We start from the raw sequence: 13,304 nt of genomic DNA on the forward strand, positions 1-13,304 counted from the left end.
AATGGCCACAAATTCCTGTACGGAGTACCCATGTATGATTTATGAATGAATATACGGAGTACCCCATGAATATTCTTCACATGTCTGTGAATCATTAAGCGATTTATCAGTATTTCATCTTCACCATATCCCAGGTGTCAGTGCAAACGCCACATGATGACACATCCAAGGTGGTACAAACTCCATCCAACGCGAGGGGGTCGCCAAAAAAAGAAAAAGCAAAAAGCAAAAAAAAGCAAAACAAAAAAAGATTGAAGACTGAAGACGACGAAAGACAGTTCTCGTGAGTACTATGTGCGGAATACTCTGTATATTTCATCCATGTGGATTTCCGTGAGTGAGTGGTTTGGAAAGAGCTCACAAAAAGCCAGCGATTGTTTCTGATTTTTAAATCTCCATTTGCCCTCTCCACTTGAATTCACGTCCCCCTGAACTCTACTCCGTACACTTCAGATTGATGATTTATTTCGAGCTGAGACCAATGAACGAACCCGACGAGCAAACTTAATGAACGAGGGAAAATCCCCCTCAAGAACGCCACCATGTCCCTTCTTCCCTTCAGCTCCCCACAGAGACGCATGTTCAGCTGTGTGATATCCTTGCTGCCAGCTGCGCCATTCCCCACCGCGACCGTATGGTTTGTTTTTCCCACGCCAGTCTTGCATTTCAATTGCAGTCAGAAATAATACCCGACCGGACGATCCACTCGATAAAGCGTCCGCGTTGAGCAGCTAGCGGAAGCAATTCTGACAAGGTTACACGAACTATCTGACCATTGGCATATGTACATATGTGCGTGATGCATTCGAGGATGCGCAGAAGATGCGCCGCGACCAAACCAAGCTGCGCTGTCAAATCATACATATGATTGATTGGATTTCTCTTAAGACGCGGTGATCTGGGCGCAACGCGAATATTTCCCTGGATCTTTCGTTCACCACCCATCCATAGGTACTCTACTAAAGCTCCATCATGACCGTAACAAAGTACCCTGAGTCTGAAACAGATGTGTGAGTTGTTTAGAGTCGCATCCATTCGTCTTCACAATAACTAACAATGCGACTTTTCCAGTCTCATTATCGGCGCCGGCCCTGCCGGCCTGATGGCAGCATATTGGATGGCTCGCTATGGGGTGAAAGCTCGCATCGTTGACAAACGCGCGGAGAAAGTGATGCTCGGTCATGCAGACGGATTGGTGCCACGCACATTGGAGCTGTTCGATAGCTGCGGGTTCAACCATCGGGTTCGGAACGAAGGGGTTGCAGCAGTTATTTCAACTTATTGGGTTCGGTTCAGTGCGCCCTTGAAGCACGTCGGAATCGACTAATGCGTCTCTGAATGAATAGGGCCTCAACGAAGAAGGGAAGCTCGTGCGCCAAGAGCATTCTGGCGAGAATACGGAGTCGCGTATGCCTTTCGTCCATACACTTTTGGGACAAGGCCGGTTGGAACAATTCATTCTCGATTCTATTCACGAAAATTCGTCTATTAAAGTCGAGCGAGGTGTTGTTGCCGAGGGGTTGAGCTTTAATGAACTGGACCAGGAGGATCACAGTGCTTATCCTATCACTATTCAACTTCGGACTCTCAATTCTGAAAAGCCAGTCAATGGGGAGACACATGCGCAGAATGGGCCGATCAAGCTCGAAAATGGTATTGTAAATCGCCAACCTTCCGACGAATCGAATGGTGTCCCACCGCAAATCCAGAGGGAGGAAAAGGTCGAGATTGTCAAAGCGAGATACCTACTTGCATGCGATGGGGCGCGCAGTTGGACAAGAACCCAGATGGGACTCCCAATGGAAGGATCAAGCACCGAATATGTTTGGTAGGTAGCCCGAGATTCCAAAATCGGTTGTCTGTCACTAACATTTACCTAGGGGCGTGGCTGATGTTGTTCCTATCTCCAACTTCCGTGAGTGATTCATACATGATGGGCATCTTGGTACCATACTAACCTCGACCACCCCAGCCGACATTCGCCGCTTAGCTATGGTGGAGAATGCGGCCGGTTCAATCCTGATAGTTCCCCGTGAACGAAACCTCATGCGCCTCTATGTGCCAATGCCAAAGGGTCAAGATACGCAGACACCGGACGCAGAAAACGGCACAACCAACGGTCGCCGTGACAAATCTACATTCACCCCCGACGACCTCCGAAAAATGGTACAGGCAATACTTAGCCCTTGGGATTTCGATTTCAAGATTTGCGAGTGGTTTTCCGCCTATGGCGTCGGTCAGCGAGTGGCCTCGACACTATCTCGAGAGAACCGGGTCTTCCTTGCGGGCGACGCTGCCCACTCTCACTCGCCAAAGATCGGAATGGGAATGAACATGAGTCTACAGGATGGCTTCAATCTCGGCTGGAAACTGGCACTGGTGGCACAAGGAGCCGCCGATCCTTCTATACTGAACACTTATAATGCCGAGAGACTGCCTTTAGCGAAGATGTTGGTCGAATACGATCGGCAAATCTCGTCGCAATTTACAAAAGACGAAAACGCGTCCGAAGACATACAGAAGACGGACGCCCGCACGATTCATCAGGAATTCGAAGATTTCTACGAAGGACGCAAGGCGTTCTATCCCGCCAGCAATCTTGTCCACAAACTCAGCAGTGAGAAGGAACAAAAGTTCCAGGGCCTCGTCCCGGAGAGAAATTCCCTGTTCGGAAGCTTCTCAACCAAGCCCGTCTTGATACGAGATGGACAACAAACATATTAGAAAGTGATGGGCGGTTCCGACTTGTCGTTCTAGCGGGTGACATACGTTTTCCGATGCAAAAGGACCGTGTTGATCAACTCGGCAGCGTCCTACCCTCCATTCTCAACCGATATATCGCACCCATCAGCCAATTTGACGGTCCGATCAATACTTTGACCATCCACAGCAGTCCTTGGGACGAGGTCGAGTATCACGATTTCCCGGAGGTATTGAGACCCTTCGATGAAGTCATGGGATGGGCTTATGATCGTATTTGGTCCGAGAGGGCATGCACCTATGACTCTGAATGTGAAGGCAAAGCCTATGAGAAGTGGGGAGTCGATCTTGTTCGGGGTGCTGTGGCCATTATTCGCCCTGATCAGTATGTCGGATGGGTGGGCGAATTGGAGGATACCGCGGGCATGACGAAGTACTTTGATCAAATACTCAGGAAAGCCCCGACTGCGTGTAACGGAAACGCGGAGACTGATTGAGAAGAATGATGTGAAATCAGATACGGGAATTCGTTTTGTATATACTCCAGTGCAGGAGAGAGGGATAGTAGAGCGCAGCTTCAGTATATTTTGTTTTTGTTTCTTTGATCGGAAAAGCGACTGGTGCAATTTGTCGATGAAAGCCAGCGTGAACCGTTGTGAAAGTCGCATCTCTTGAATATACTAAATCCCATCAAGTTCATAATTTAACCCCAAGTATACAAAGAGGAGATATAATCCACACGCCCTTCGGAGATCCGTTGCTGCTTATTATTCCGCTCGGACAAATATCCCGAGGGGTGACGCGGCTCAAAGTGGCAAATAAAGCCTAATTTCTTCTAGACGAAGAATGTCACTTCCCCATCTCCTTCCATCATTGGACCAAATGACTTGCCGATCGGTGGTGAGTTTGCCACGGCCCGAGGGAGTATACCCCGTCCCGCCTCCATGAGCTCATTAGAGTGCAAATGGCCACTCCATGGACACAATGCTCCATTGACTGAAGGGAATCAGTGGTGTGACCGACCAAGCTTGTATGGATAGTCCGAATTCTCAGCGACACCTATAGTGGGATAATCGGAGTGAAATGTAAATAAGGGTGTCGATTTTCAATTCCAGGGCCAAACTGACTTGATATCCGATAGCTTCGTTTCACCGTTCAAAGGCCAATGTTTCTCTAGAAGTTCTACACCAGTCTCCGGGACAATGTCCTCTGCAGAGAAAGGTACAGACGCCTCCTCGAATGACAGTGACAGCGATAACTACTTCACCGACCCACCGGAGGATCTAGCAGATCTCACGTCGCGGTATTCCGGCGAAACCGCCATCCAAGATGAAACACAAGAGCCATCACCCCGAGTACGATTCCGGTCCACTGGCGGATTGCTACAAAATGAACCACGCCCACGCGCCGAGGCCGAACAGGATCGTTCCCGGCGCGAAGGATTACCGCATCACCCGACAACACCTTATGCCCACGGAACAGAAGACATAGCAGACACCCCGCTAAGCGAGAGGGCGCCACAAGCGGATCAGAACCAGAGCCAGGATACCGATGCGAGCAATGAAAAGGTCGGGGGTCCAGCACCAGAGCCAAAGCCACCAGGCGCACCGCAAACGCTGAACTTCCAATGCACACGCAATCGAATCCAATCGACAGCAAACAAATTCAAGGGTCGAGCAAGGGTCTGGGCCGAGCGAATGGGGCGACCTGCAACCGGCGACGGCGACGATTTATATTCCGGGGTATACCACAGTGACTGGGCGACGGGTAATCAACCACCAGTGTCGGATGTCACGGACAACAAACACAAGTCGGAAGAGGAAAAGCGACAACATCAAGCACAAAGTAGCTCCGAAGCGCATCGACTGGTACGAGACCTAACGCAAGACCATTCCTCCAAGCGGCGCAAGACGCGTCCCAAACCGTATCCTCACGGTGGTACCGACTTTGTTGGAGGCGAGGATGAGTTCAGTCAAGATGAAGGACTACGATATCGCTCTGGTGGAGGTGGGATTTTGTCGCAGCTGATGAAGTTGAATGGCGGTGGCCAGGATGGAGGAGATATGTCGCGCACAGATAGTCAATCGTCCATTTCCTCTGTCGGCTCCAAAACTCGAGGACAAGGATCGACCGCAGGAGCACCATCTCAGCCTGCAGCCGGGACAACTACGCCCAAAAGGGCGCCAGTGAAATGGTATAAAAGGCCACCCAACTCATCGCAGTCGATTTTTAGCGGAAAGAATATGAGTTTAAGCGGAGCGACCACGCCAGTCTCGAGTGAAGTGATTTCCGCGGCCGAGAAACGCCGAGGCAAACAGTCTGACCGCAAGGTGAGGTTGGAAGATGAGATTCGAGTCACGGTGCATATTGCCGAGATCATTTGTCGACAGCGATATATCATGCAGTTGTGTCGGGCACTGATGTCCTTTGGGGCTCCAACCCATCGGCTCGAAGAGTATATGCAGATGACGGCGAAGGTGTTGGAAGTGGACGCTCAATTTCTGTATCTTCCCGGGTGCATGATAATGTCTTTTGATGATCCGTCTACGAGAACGACGGAAGTGAAGCTTGTTCGAGTTGCTCAAGGGGTTGATCTAGCCCGACTATCCGATACGCATCTCATCTACAAAAATGTCATTCACGACGTGATAGGCATTGAAGAGGCCGTTCAAGATTTGGACGATGTGATGGCTAAGAAGCCCCGTTACCCCAAGTATGTTATTGTTTTTATATATGGGGTTGCGACCGCGACAGTCGGACCATTCGCATTCAATGCTCGACCGATCGATATGCCGATTATCTTCATCAATGGTCTACTTGTTGGGCTGATGCAACATGTGGCTGCACCTCGATCAGCACTTTACTCGAATGTTTTCGAAGTGACCTCGACAGTGGTGACCTCCTTTCTAGCAAGGGCGTTTGGAAGCATTCCTAAGGCTATTGTGGATGGAAAACGACAATACCTCTTTTGCTTCTCCGCCATCTCCCAAGCCTCAATCGCACTTATTTTGCCCGGATTCTTGGTCCTATGTAGTAGTCTCGAACTACAATCCCATCAGATCATCGCGGGCTCTATTCGAATGGTCTACGCAATCATCTTCTCACTCTTCCTCGGCTACGGCATCACGGTCGGAACAACCGTCTACGGACTCATGGACAAAGGCGCCGTATCTGACATATCATGCCCAAAGGATGGTGCTTTTTCAAACCCCTACGTCCAACGCTTCCCTTTCGTCGCCATCATGACGGTCTGGCTACTCATCATCAATCAGGGGAAATGGAAACAACTTCCTCCAATGACGATCATCGCGCTGAGCGGCTACACGACGAACTACTTCAGCACAAAGCGACTGGGGTCGAACTCGCAAGTAGCGAACACAGTCGGGGCCTTCACAATCGGCATCATGGGAAATTTGTACAGTCGTTTATGGCACGGACATGCGGCGACTGCAATTCTCCCGGGTATATTCATTCTGGTACCGTCTGGTCTGGCCGCGTCGGGAACCTTGATCTCCGGCGTCCAGTCTGCAGATGAGATTCGACAGAATGTTTCGTCGCACCAGGCGGCTAGTACTGCGCCCGGGGCGGGTCTTGCGTCTGCTAGTTCGGTGTTTAGCTTGGGATTTGGCATGATTCAGGTGGCTATTGGGATTACTATTGGACTGTTTATTGCGGCGTTGATTGTTTATCCGTATGGGAAGAGGAGAAGTGGATTGTTTAGTTTTTAGCTGGACAAGACCTCGTATTCCTGGTGAATTACGGTGTAGTGTACAAGTGGCAATCAATTCCATATATTTCCATATTCCAAGTTTCTACTAGTAGTGCCCCAGTCGACCACGTGTATTCCGAGTGCAGGCGTGTTCAAGTTGCTATTGATGGAGGGTATCGCTAGGTGGTCGAGAGAGACTTGTAGTTACGGGCACTTTTCAAAACATCAAATAAACTAGTATCCAATCCTATCAATTGAACAGAGACTGGCTATGCCCTCTTGGATCTACTACTAGTATACTGCTATGCCAAACCAACAACAAGACCCTCAACTACCCCGGCATTCCCGGCAAACTAATAAAAGAAAACTATATCTTACTTCGTACTCGCGTCCCCAAACAACCTGAGCGGGGCACATCTTCATTTCCCCAAACAGGCCTTAGCCCCAGGATCGACAAGCGAATCAAAACAGCGCCACCGCGCATGTCGCGCCGATCGTGGTGATGTCTGGCCAGGAACGATCGGAAATGTCCGACCGATAGAAAATCGGCAGGACAGGGTGGTATTCGGATGGACTAGCTGATTGCTAGCTGGGGAAATTCGAAGCTCAAGTTTCAAGTTTCGGGCGATGGCCAACAAGGTTCGAGTTCGAGTTGTGCCAACCCTGGAGCCTTGGAGCACATCGGGCCAACCTTGGTTGGATCGGGGATTAACGCAGGTACCTTACGGAAACTTGAAGGATATAAATATCGATCATTCGTCACACCTGAGTCACTCGACAGGAAAAATCAAATTCGTCGGTGATTACTATTCTTCCACTTCTCACGAAGGAAGCAAGCAAAATGGTCAACCTATCCCTCATCTCCATCCTCGCGGCTGCAACGCTCGCAACAGCCTCACCAACAGTCTATTTAATCCGCCACGGTGAAAAGCCAGACGACGGAAACGGACTCAGTGCCGCGGGTGTGCAGCGCGCACAATGTCTGCGAAATGTCTTCGGATCGAGCTCCGAGTATGACATTGGATATATTATGGCTCAGACGCCCAAGAGTGGTGGGTTCCCTCTTGCTGGTCGCGTGAAAAATGAAGTTGAAGCAGTGCTGATTTAATGTAGATGGAAAACGTCAACGACCCCTCGACACTGTGCAGCCCCTTGCCACAGACCTCGGCCTGACAGTTGATACATCCTGCGACCGGGATGATCCGGACTGCGTGAAGGACGTGGTTGATGGGTATAGTGGAAGTGGCAATATATTGATTTGCTGGGAGCATGATGCTTTGACAGATATCGTCAAGGAACTCGGTGATAAGGATGCGCCGGATTATCCTGATGATAGGTATGTGTGCCAGCTGGAAAAGCCGTGAGGAGTAGGGTGGGAGTTAATTTGCTAACTTGGTGTACAGCTTCAACATTATCTGGACTGACCCTTCGCCTTATGATTCCATTACCGCCGAGACGAGCGAGAACTGCCCTGGTCTGGATAGCTAAATTGCTGCATTACTGCATCGCGAGGAATGATATCTACTACTTAGTACGCATGATGGCTACGAGATATGACGAAACATCAAATAGAATATGAATATTTGATCAACAGATCATTGCTGTATTTCTTTCTTGGTAACATTAGACTGTTTAGACAATAACACCGCTCATAAAGATGTACATTGTATCGTATGAAAATGGCCAGCATCTATGACAATAAACACCATGTATTGCAAAGCAGGCGACCAGCCGCCTGGGCAGTGGAATATCGAAATGTAATTAGTCTATTCATCCTATCGAGCATCAACGGCCGGTGTCTGATCCCGCCAGACAGCGTAGCCGAGTAGCTCTAACAGGTGGCGCTCGCGATGGGTAAAAGTGCGCACGCCTTCGTTCCGCAGGAACTTCTGTGCATGGCGAAGAAGGATTGGGGCGTGGGTGGTTGGAACAGATAACTGAAGAAGAGCTTCGTGGTTGAGGACGATTTGATCGATCGGCGAAGGGAGGGAATTGAGGAGGAAGCGAGTCTTTTTATCGCGGGCAAGTGAGTCGCAGTATGTTTCTAGCATTCGGTTTCGCACGATGAATTGCAGGATAGATGGAAACGAGTCTCGCTGAACGACGGTTTGGAAAAGGGGATCTTCTGGTGCAGCGAGACCCTTCTGCATCGCAATGACATACTCCAAGTCTTCCAGCAAGGGCGTCATCTGCATCCGGGCAAGTGAAGCATGATCCAAGATAGGACGGTCGTAGCCGAGCTTCTTCCTCCAGAAATAGTTGCACAAGACCAGGGAGATGATACAGGGGATCAGGACGACGTATCCCCACCAAAGTTTCGCAGTGACCATCGACGCGGCACCGGCCACCAAGCCATTAAGTCCATTGACGATCGCATGCCAATGGAAGCGTCGAAAGCGGGTATGCAACCGGCGACGAATCTCATCATCAGGCTCACTCGCCTTGACAGCAGCGTCATGTTGGTAAAATCTTCGAATCAAACACACCGACCAGACAGCATTGGCTATTCCAAACAGGGCTGCTAGTCCATTGCCGACATAGCCAGAGAGAAGGTTACTAGCTTTATAGACTTTGGGATCCGCACCGCCAATAGCCATCAGCGTACCGACGCCGACTAGCAGCGACCCAACACCCATTAGAACGTCCATAACGATGCGGTCCACGACTTCGGTGCCCATTTCTCTGAATATCACGCCCAGTCGACTCCCCAGTAACCTCGTAATCTCCACATTCTTGCAGTGATATTCCTGGAGCCGGGTCAAATGTTCCCGCTCCGCCTGAAGAAGTTTGACATTGCGATAACTTAGTTTGAAATCCTGAATGGCGACGAGGACCATTCCTAAAGCCAGCGTGCCACCAATACCCATTAGTACCGCAGCGAATTTCGGGACCGGAATTTCGTTCCAGACATTTGCTGCAAAGTCACCAGCATTGGCAAGTTCGAGGTATCCAACACTGGCGAGGAGGCTATTTTTAAACTGTTGTTGGTGGAGTAGACGAAAGCGTCCGCGGCGCCGGATTAGGATGATCTGGTCTTTGGAGGATTCGAGGGATTCCTGCCAGGTGATATCACTGGCTTCCCGGGCGAGTTTCGGGATGGGGGCTATTGTGGATAGTTCGACATCTGATGGTGAGGTAGAGGAGGTGGTTTCTGATGTTTTTTGGAGAGATTTTGGAGGGAATTGAGGGCGGGAAGGAGAGGATAGGGGGGCGATGAGGGTATCGGAGGAGGCCCCGGGGGTGGCCATGGTGTCGTCGGTCGTGAAAGGAATCAGTTTACATATCTCACGACCGACAAATGTGGCGGAGGTGGATAAGAGAGAAAGGTAGAGGAGTAGAGCAGTTAAGGAGCGAGAATAATGGAGACGAGAGGGGGAAATGAAGGGGAAAAATGAAGTGGAAGTGGAAGTTGGCAGGGAAAAAGGCGGAGAAGGAAAGTGTGGGGCGTAGGGCTGAACGTGGATCCTCAGCCCTACGCCTTGGCTATACTTTAGTATATTATGTAGTAATATACTAGTATATACTAACTATATCTAGTGCTTACCAGTATTACGGTCTGGGTGATTCTATTTCGTATTGATTGGAGGGTTCCGGCCTATCCGGGTGTTGGAATATTACACCAACAGTCACTGCTCCTTGCATTACGCAGCCTGACCCACTACAGGCAGCCAAATTGTGGTGGGATAATAATGAAATAAACTACAGTGACGTCCGTTATTGCCTTCCTTGGCGGAGATATGCGACGCTATTTCAAACCCTAAACACATGATCAGACGGCTGAATAATATTACTGCGTAAAGATACCGTTCTGAAATTATATCGTAACAATACCGAGATTTGCCTGATACCTGTATGAAGTTACACGACTCTAGAACTGAGGGGCTTGGCAGACTGGAATGTTCGATGCAAATAGAGCAAACTTGGGTCCTGCAATCTGTCCTCAACTCCTTTTCGCTTCTTCCCAACGTTGTACAACATAGAGCCTGGTGTTGTTGATCTCGGCTTTGATACCAAGGCTCCTCAGTAAGGTTTCTGCAATGATCTCCACTGTATTCTAGCTTTGTGTCTTATTGGACATGATGGACCGCGGCTAACCACTTCCGGCTCTGCTTTAGACGACCCCCTCATCCTGACAAGACGTATACGCTGACCAATAGTCCGGTGGCGATGCCTATTAGCCTCAGATAAATGATCCATGGGATGAAGACGCGATACAGTAACGGTCCTCATCCGGGAACTCATTCTAGCCGCGCCATGAGGGCAGCCTAATAGCGCAAAAGGCAACGAGGCCACGACAGGCTTTACCAGGTGAGGCTCAAAGTTCACCGTCAGGAAGTTTGGAGCAATCTCAGGGATCAATCAGCAAATTTTGAGAAAGTAGTTGTAGCCTGCATATCGCCGTTGAGGCGAGGGGTCAGGGTAAACGAAATCATCATCATCATCGTCTGTAACGGTTGGAGAACACTGTATATCTTTCACAATGTATCGACTAGTGTAGTTAACTGTACGCATATGGCTCAAAACCAATGGTCAGCTTGAACAGTGGAAAGAATAATATATCAACAATCTATATTCAGAGTTTCTGACCGGCTAATATGCGCACTGCTTTAAATCGAGCGCTTCGATTCCCGATATTGAACAATGTAATATATGTACACTGCGCTCGCTTAATAAGAGTCTATCTCTCGAAGCACGATCTCAGTATTATCAATAAAATCCCACGCATTTTTCAGGTCGTCACCAAGTTCTCCTGCCAATGCCTGGCCCACGGCATGACTGAGATTCTGCAGTTCCTGCATATGCGTTCCCAAAGGGAAGATCTTCCCATTGCTGAGATTTTGAGGGTAATTTTTCATTATAATCGGCAAATTCCTGTGCCATTCGACCGAATGCACAACAAAGAGGTCAACATCAAAGTCATTGATATTAATGACTGTTTTTCCTTTGTGCGCCCCTCGAGTGCCATTGTTCAAACTACCCACATAATGTAAAGGGTGCCCTTTGTATGTAAACTGCATCAATACTTCATCGATGCGTTTCTTGAGATCCTGAAATTGTCGTGTCCAAAGACTTTTGCCCTTTGTCAGAGTAGCCCCGCGGATGTCGACTTGACTTAGGTCAACAAATGATATTCGATTCACCCAGGACATGATCTCCCAGTTCAATGTGTCCAGCTTTTGTAGAAGGCCGTTCACGTCCTCCCAGGTCTTTTCACGCTGCCGCCGTGTGATTTCGAGGGCTTCATTTACACGATGTGGAAAAGTCTCCTTGAACAGCAATGTGTATTCCTCGGTGATCTTGATCTGGAAAACATCGATCTCGTGAATCATGACATCTTTGAAGAGTTGCCGGGTATTTGTATCAGAGAGGTGAGTCAAATAGACTTTCAGGTATTCGATCTCGTTGTATGAAGTTCTGTATATTTCCTCTAGTGGCAAAGGCGGAGGCCTCGAGTGTGGTACCACTTGTGCGTATGTCTGGTGCGTGCTGTTCACACTGGTGTATTGCGAAGGCTCCTAGTCAAAACCGGATATTCTGGACATTGAGTCCTCAGGGAACTCACCCCTCATACGTAATTTCTACCTGCTAAACGTCAGACCTGAAGCAAGGAAAGGAAGATCTGGAAAAGGTTCCCGGACGAAGTTACCCTTTCTGCACTTCTACTGCTACCCTGTATGAAGGCCCGGACCATTGCTAAGGACCCAAGGAAGATTTCCATATAATTTTTCATAGTGAAGGTGTAGGTAAAATAATATGGGCGAATCTTCAAAACTCTTCGCAGGGCAATTTCCTTATTCCATGCCCCTATTAATACATACCTAACCTGCCACCCGCACAGACACCACGTAAAGTAAAAATGCCACAGCGCATCCCTTACATCGGAATGTATGTTTCCCTATAATGCATTCAAATTTTAGCCCAATCCAACGCCAAGCAGATGATCTTCAAATTCTTCTACCTCATGAGGTCTTCATGCATCAACAAATTGGCGGACAAGACCCAGCTCAAGTGCAATCAGCATTCCTGAGACATTTTAATTAAGCGTAACTCTTGCCGACAAAATAAAGAGGGAAGGCAGGTTTCCCTGTAAGTATTCAGGGAGTTCTGAGCCTGTAAACTGAATTTCAGATCCGAAGGGTTATTACTTTACAATTGAACCGGCGGTTGCATGAGAAAATATTTTGTGCAAAGTGCTGTAAGATTGTAAGCCTACATACAATGCGCCTAATAGGCCTCCTTTCATTGCTGTTTGTCCACTTATTCTTTCGTATACCTTGCGTGTGGGGGGGGGGGGATACATGTTCATATTTCAGGTCTCCCGAATATTGCTTGATTCGGTCCGAGCGATGGAATGATGCGTTGTCCATCACAAGAACGGATTTGGGCTCTGGCCACCTACCACAGTGCTGGAGAAGCTGTTCAATAAAAGATTCAAAGAATGAAGCATCGGTAGAACCTTTGAAAATACGAGACAAGACGACGCTATTTTATGCATAGGCTGGCAGTATTTGATAACGTTGGCCCCGATAGAATTTGGATACCTGGATTGGTGTCACGCCTAGTGGAGACCAACCCGTCCGCCTATAACCCACCCGTTTATCGTACCCAGACTCATCAACGAAAACTAGATGAAAGGAACGGAACTTTGACAGTTTATGCTGGTAAAAATCTCGTAACTGTGTATTTCGTTGTTTGCTCTCTGTTGTACTTTCTTTTTCGACCACCCAGCCCGGTATAGAGCTCGTTTAATGCTGGATATCGACGGTACCACGTTGAATTCGTCGAATAGGAAGATAGCCATCTCCTCAACATAGAGGCCGGGTTTTTCTGCGAGGTGGTCGAACAGGGCATCAACCATTACTTTTGTGATACTTGATGTGCGGCCGGGAGAGAT

At 48.8% G+C, this 13,304-nt stretch overlaps 5 protein-coding genes across 5 annotated transcripts; 3 read left to right on the forward strand and 2 right to left on the reverse strand.

The window, feature by feature from the left end:
* Positions 1 to 972: 972 nt before the first annotated feature.
* Positions 973 to 3,197, forward strand: N7509_012854 (uncharacterized protein; the record flags this gene model as incomplete). Its single annotated transcript, XM_056637491.1, has 6 exons — positions 973 to 1,010; positions 1,072 to 1,285; positions 1,347 to 1,828; positions 1,881 to 1,915; positions 1,973 to 2,617; positions 2,641 to 3,197. The coding sequence occupies 6 exons, from the start codon at positions 973 to 975 to the stop codon at positions 3,195 to 3,197; spliced, it is 1,971 nt and encodes a 656-aa protein (XP_056480998.1).
* Positions 3,198 to 3,902: 705 nt separating this feature from the next.
* On the forward strand, positions 3,903 to 6,428 carry N7509_012855 (threonine/serine exporter family protein; the record flags this gene model as incomplete). Its single annotated transcript, XM_056637492.1, has 1 exon — positions 3,903 to 6,428. The coding sequence occupies one exon, from the start codon at positions 3,903 to 3,905 to the stop codon at positions 6,426 to 6,428; it is 2,526 nt and encodes an 841-aa protein (XP_056480999.1).
* An 822-nt stretch (positions 6,429 to 7,250) lies between these two features.
* N7509_012856 (uncharacterized protein) lies at positions 7,251 to 7,897 on the forward strand (the record flags this gene model as incomplete). Its single annotated transcript, XM_056637493.1, has 3 exons — positions 7,251 to 7,461; positions 7,523 to 7,745; positions 7,813 to 7,897. 3 exons carry the CDS (start codon positions 7,251 to 7,253, stop codon positions 7,895 to 7,897), a joined length of 519 nt encoding a protein of 172 aa, XP_056481000.1.
* A 287-nt stretch (positions 7,898 to 8,184) lies between these two features.
* Positions 8,185 to 9,657, reverse strand: N7509_012857 (uncharacterized protein; the record flags this gene model as incomplete). Its single annotated transcript, XM_056637494.1, has 1 exon — positions 8,185 to 9,657. One exon carries the CDS (start codon positions 9,655 to 9,657, stop codon positions 8,185 to 8,187), a length of 1,473 nt encoding a protein of 490 aa, XP_056481001.1.
* Positions 9,658 to 11,076: 1,419 nt separating this feature from the next.
* N7509_012858 (uncharacterized protein) lies at positions 11,077 to 11,739 on the reverse strand (the record flags this gene model as incomplete). The annotated part of the gene is made up of 1 exon (XM_056637495.1): positions 11,077 to 11,739. One exon carries the CDS (start codon positions 11,737 to 11,739, stop codon positions 11,077 to 11,079), a length of 663 nt encoding a protein of 220 aa, XP_056481002.1.
* Between the last annotated feature and the right edge of the window lie 1,565 nt (positions 11,740 to 13,304).

Source organism: Penicillium cosmopolitanum (genome assembly GCF_028827165.1).
Source record: "Penicillium cosmopolitanum strain IBT 29677 chromosome Unknown utg000012l:1.0-3308103.0:1.0-3310761.0, whole genome shotgun sequence".
Classification (NCBI taxonomy): domain Eukaryota; kingdom Fungi; phylum Ascomycota; class Eurotiomycetes; order Eurotiales; family Aspergillaceae; genus Penicillium; species Penicillium cosmopolitanum.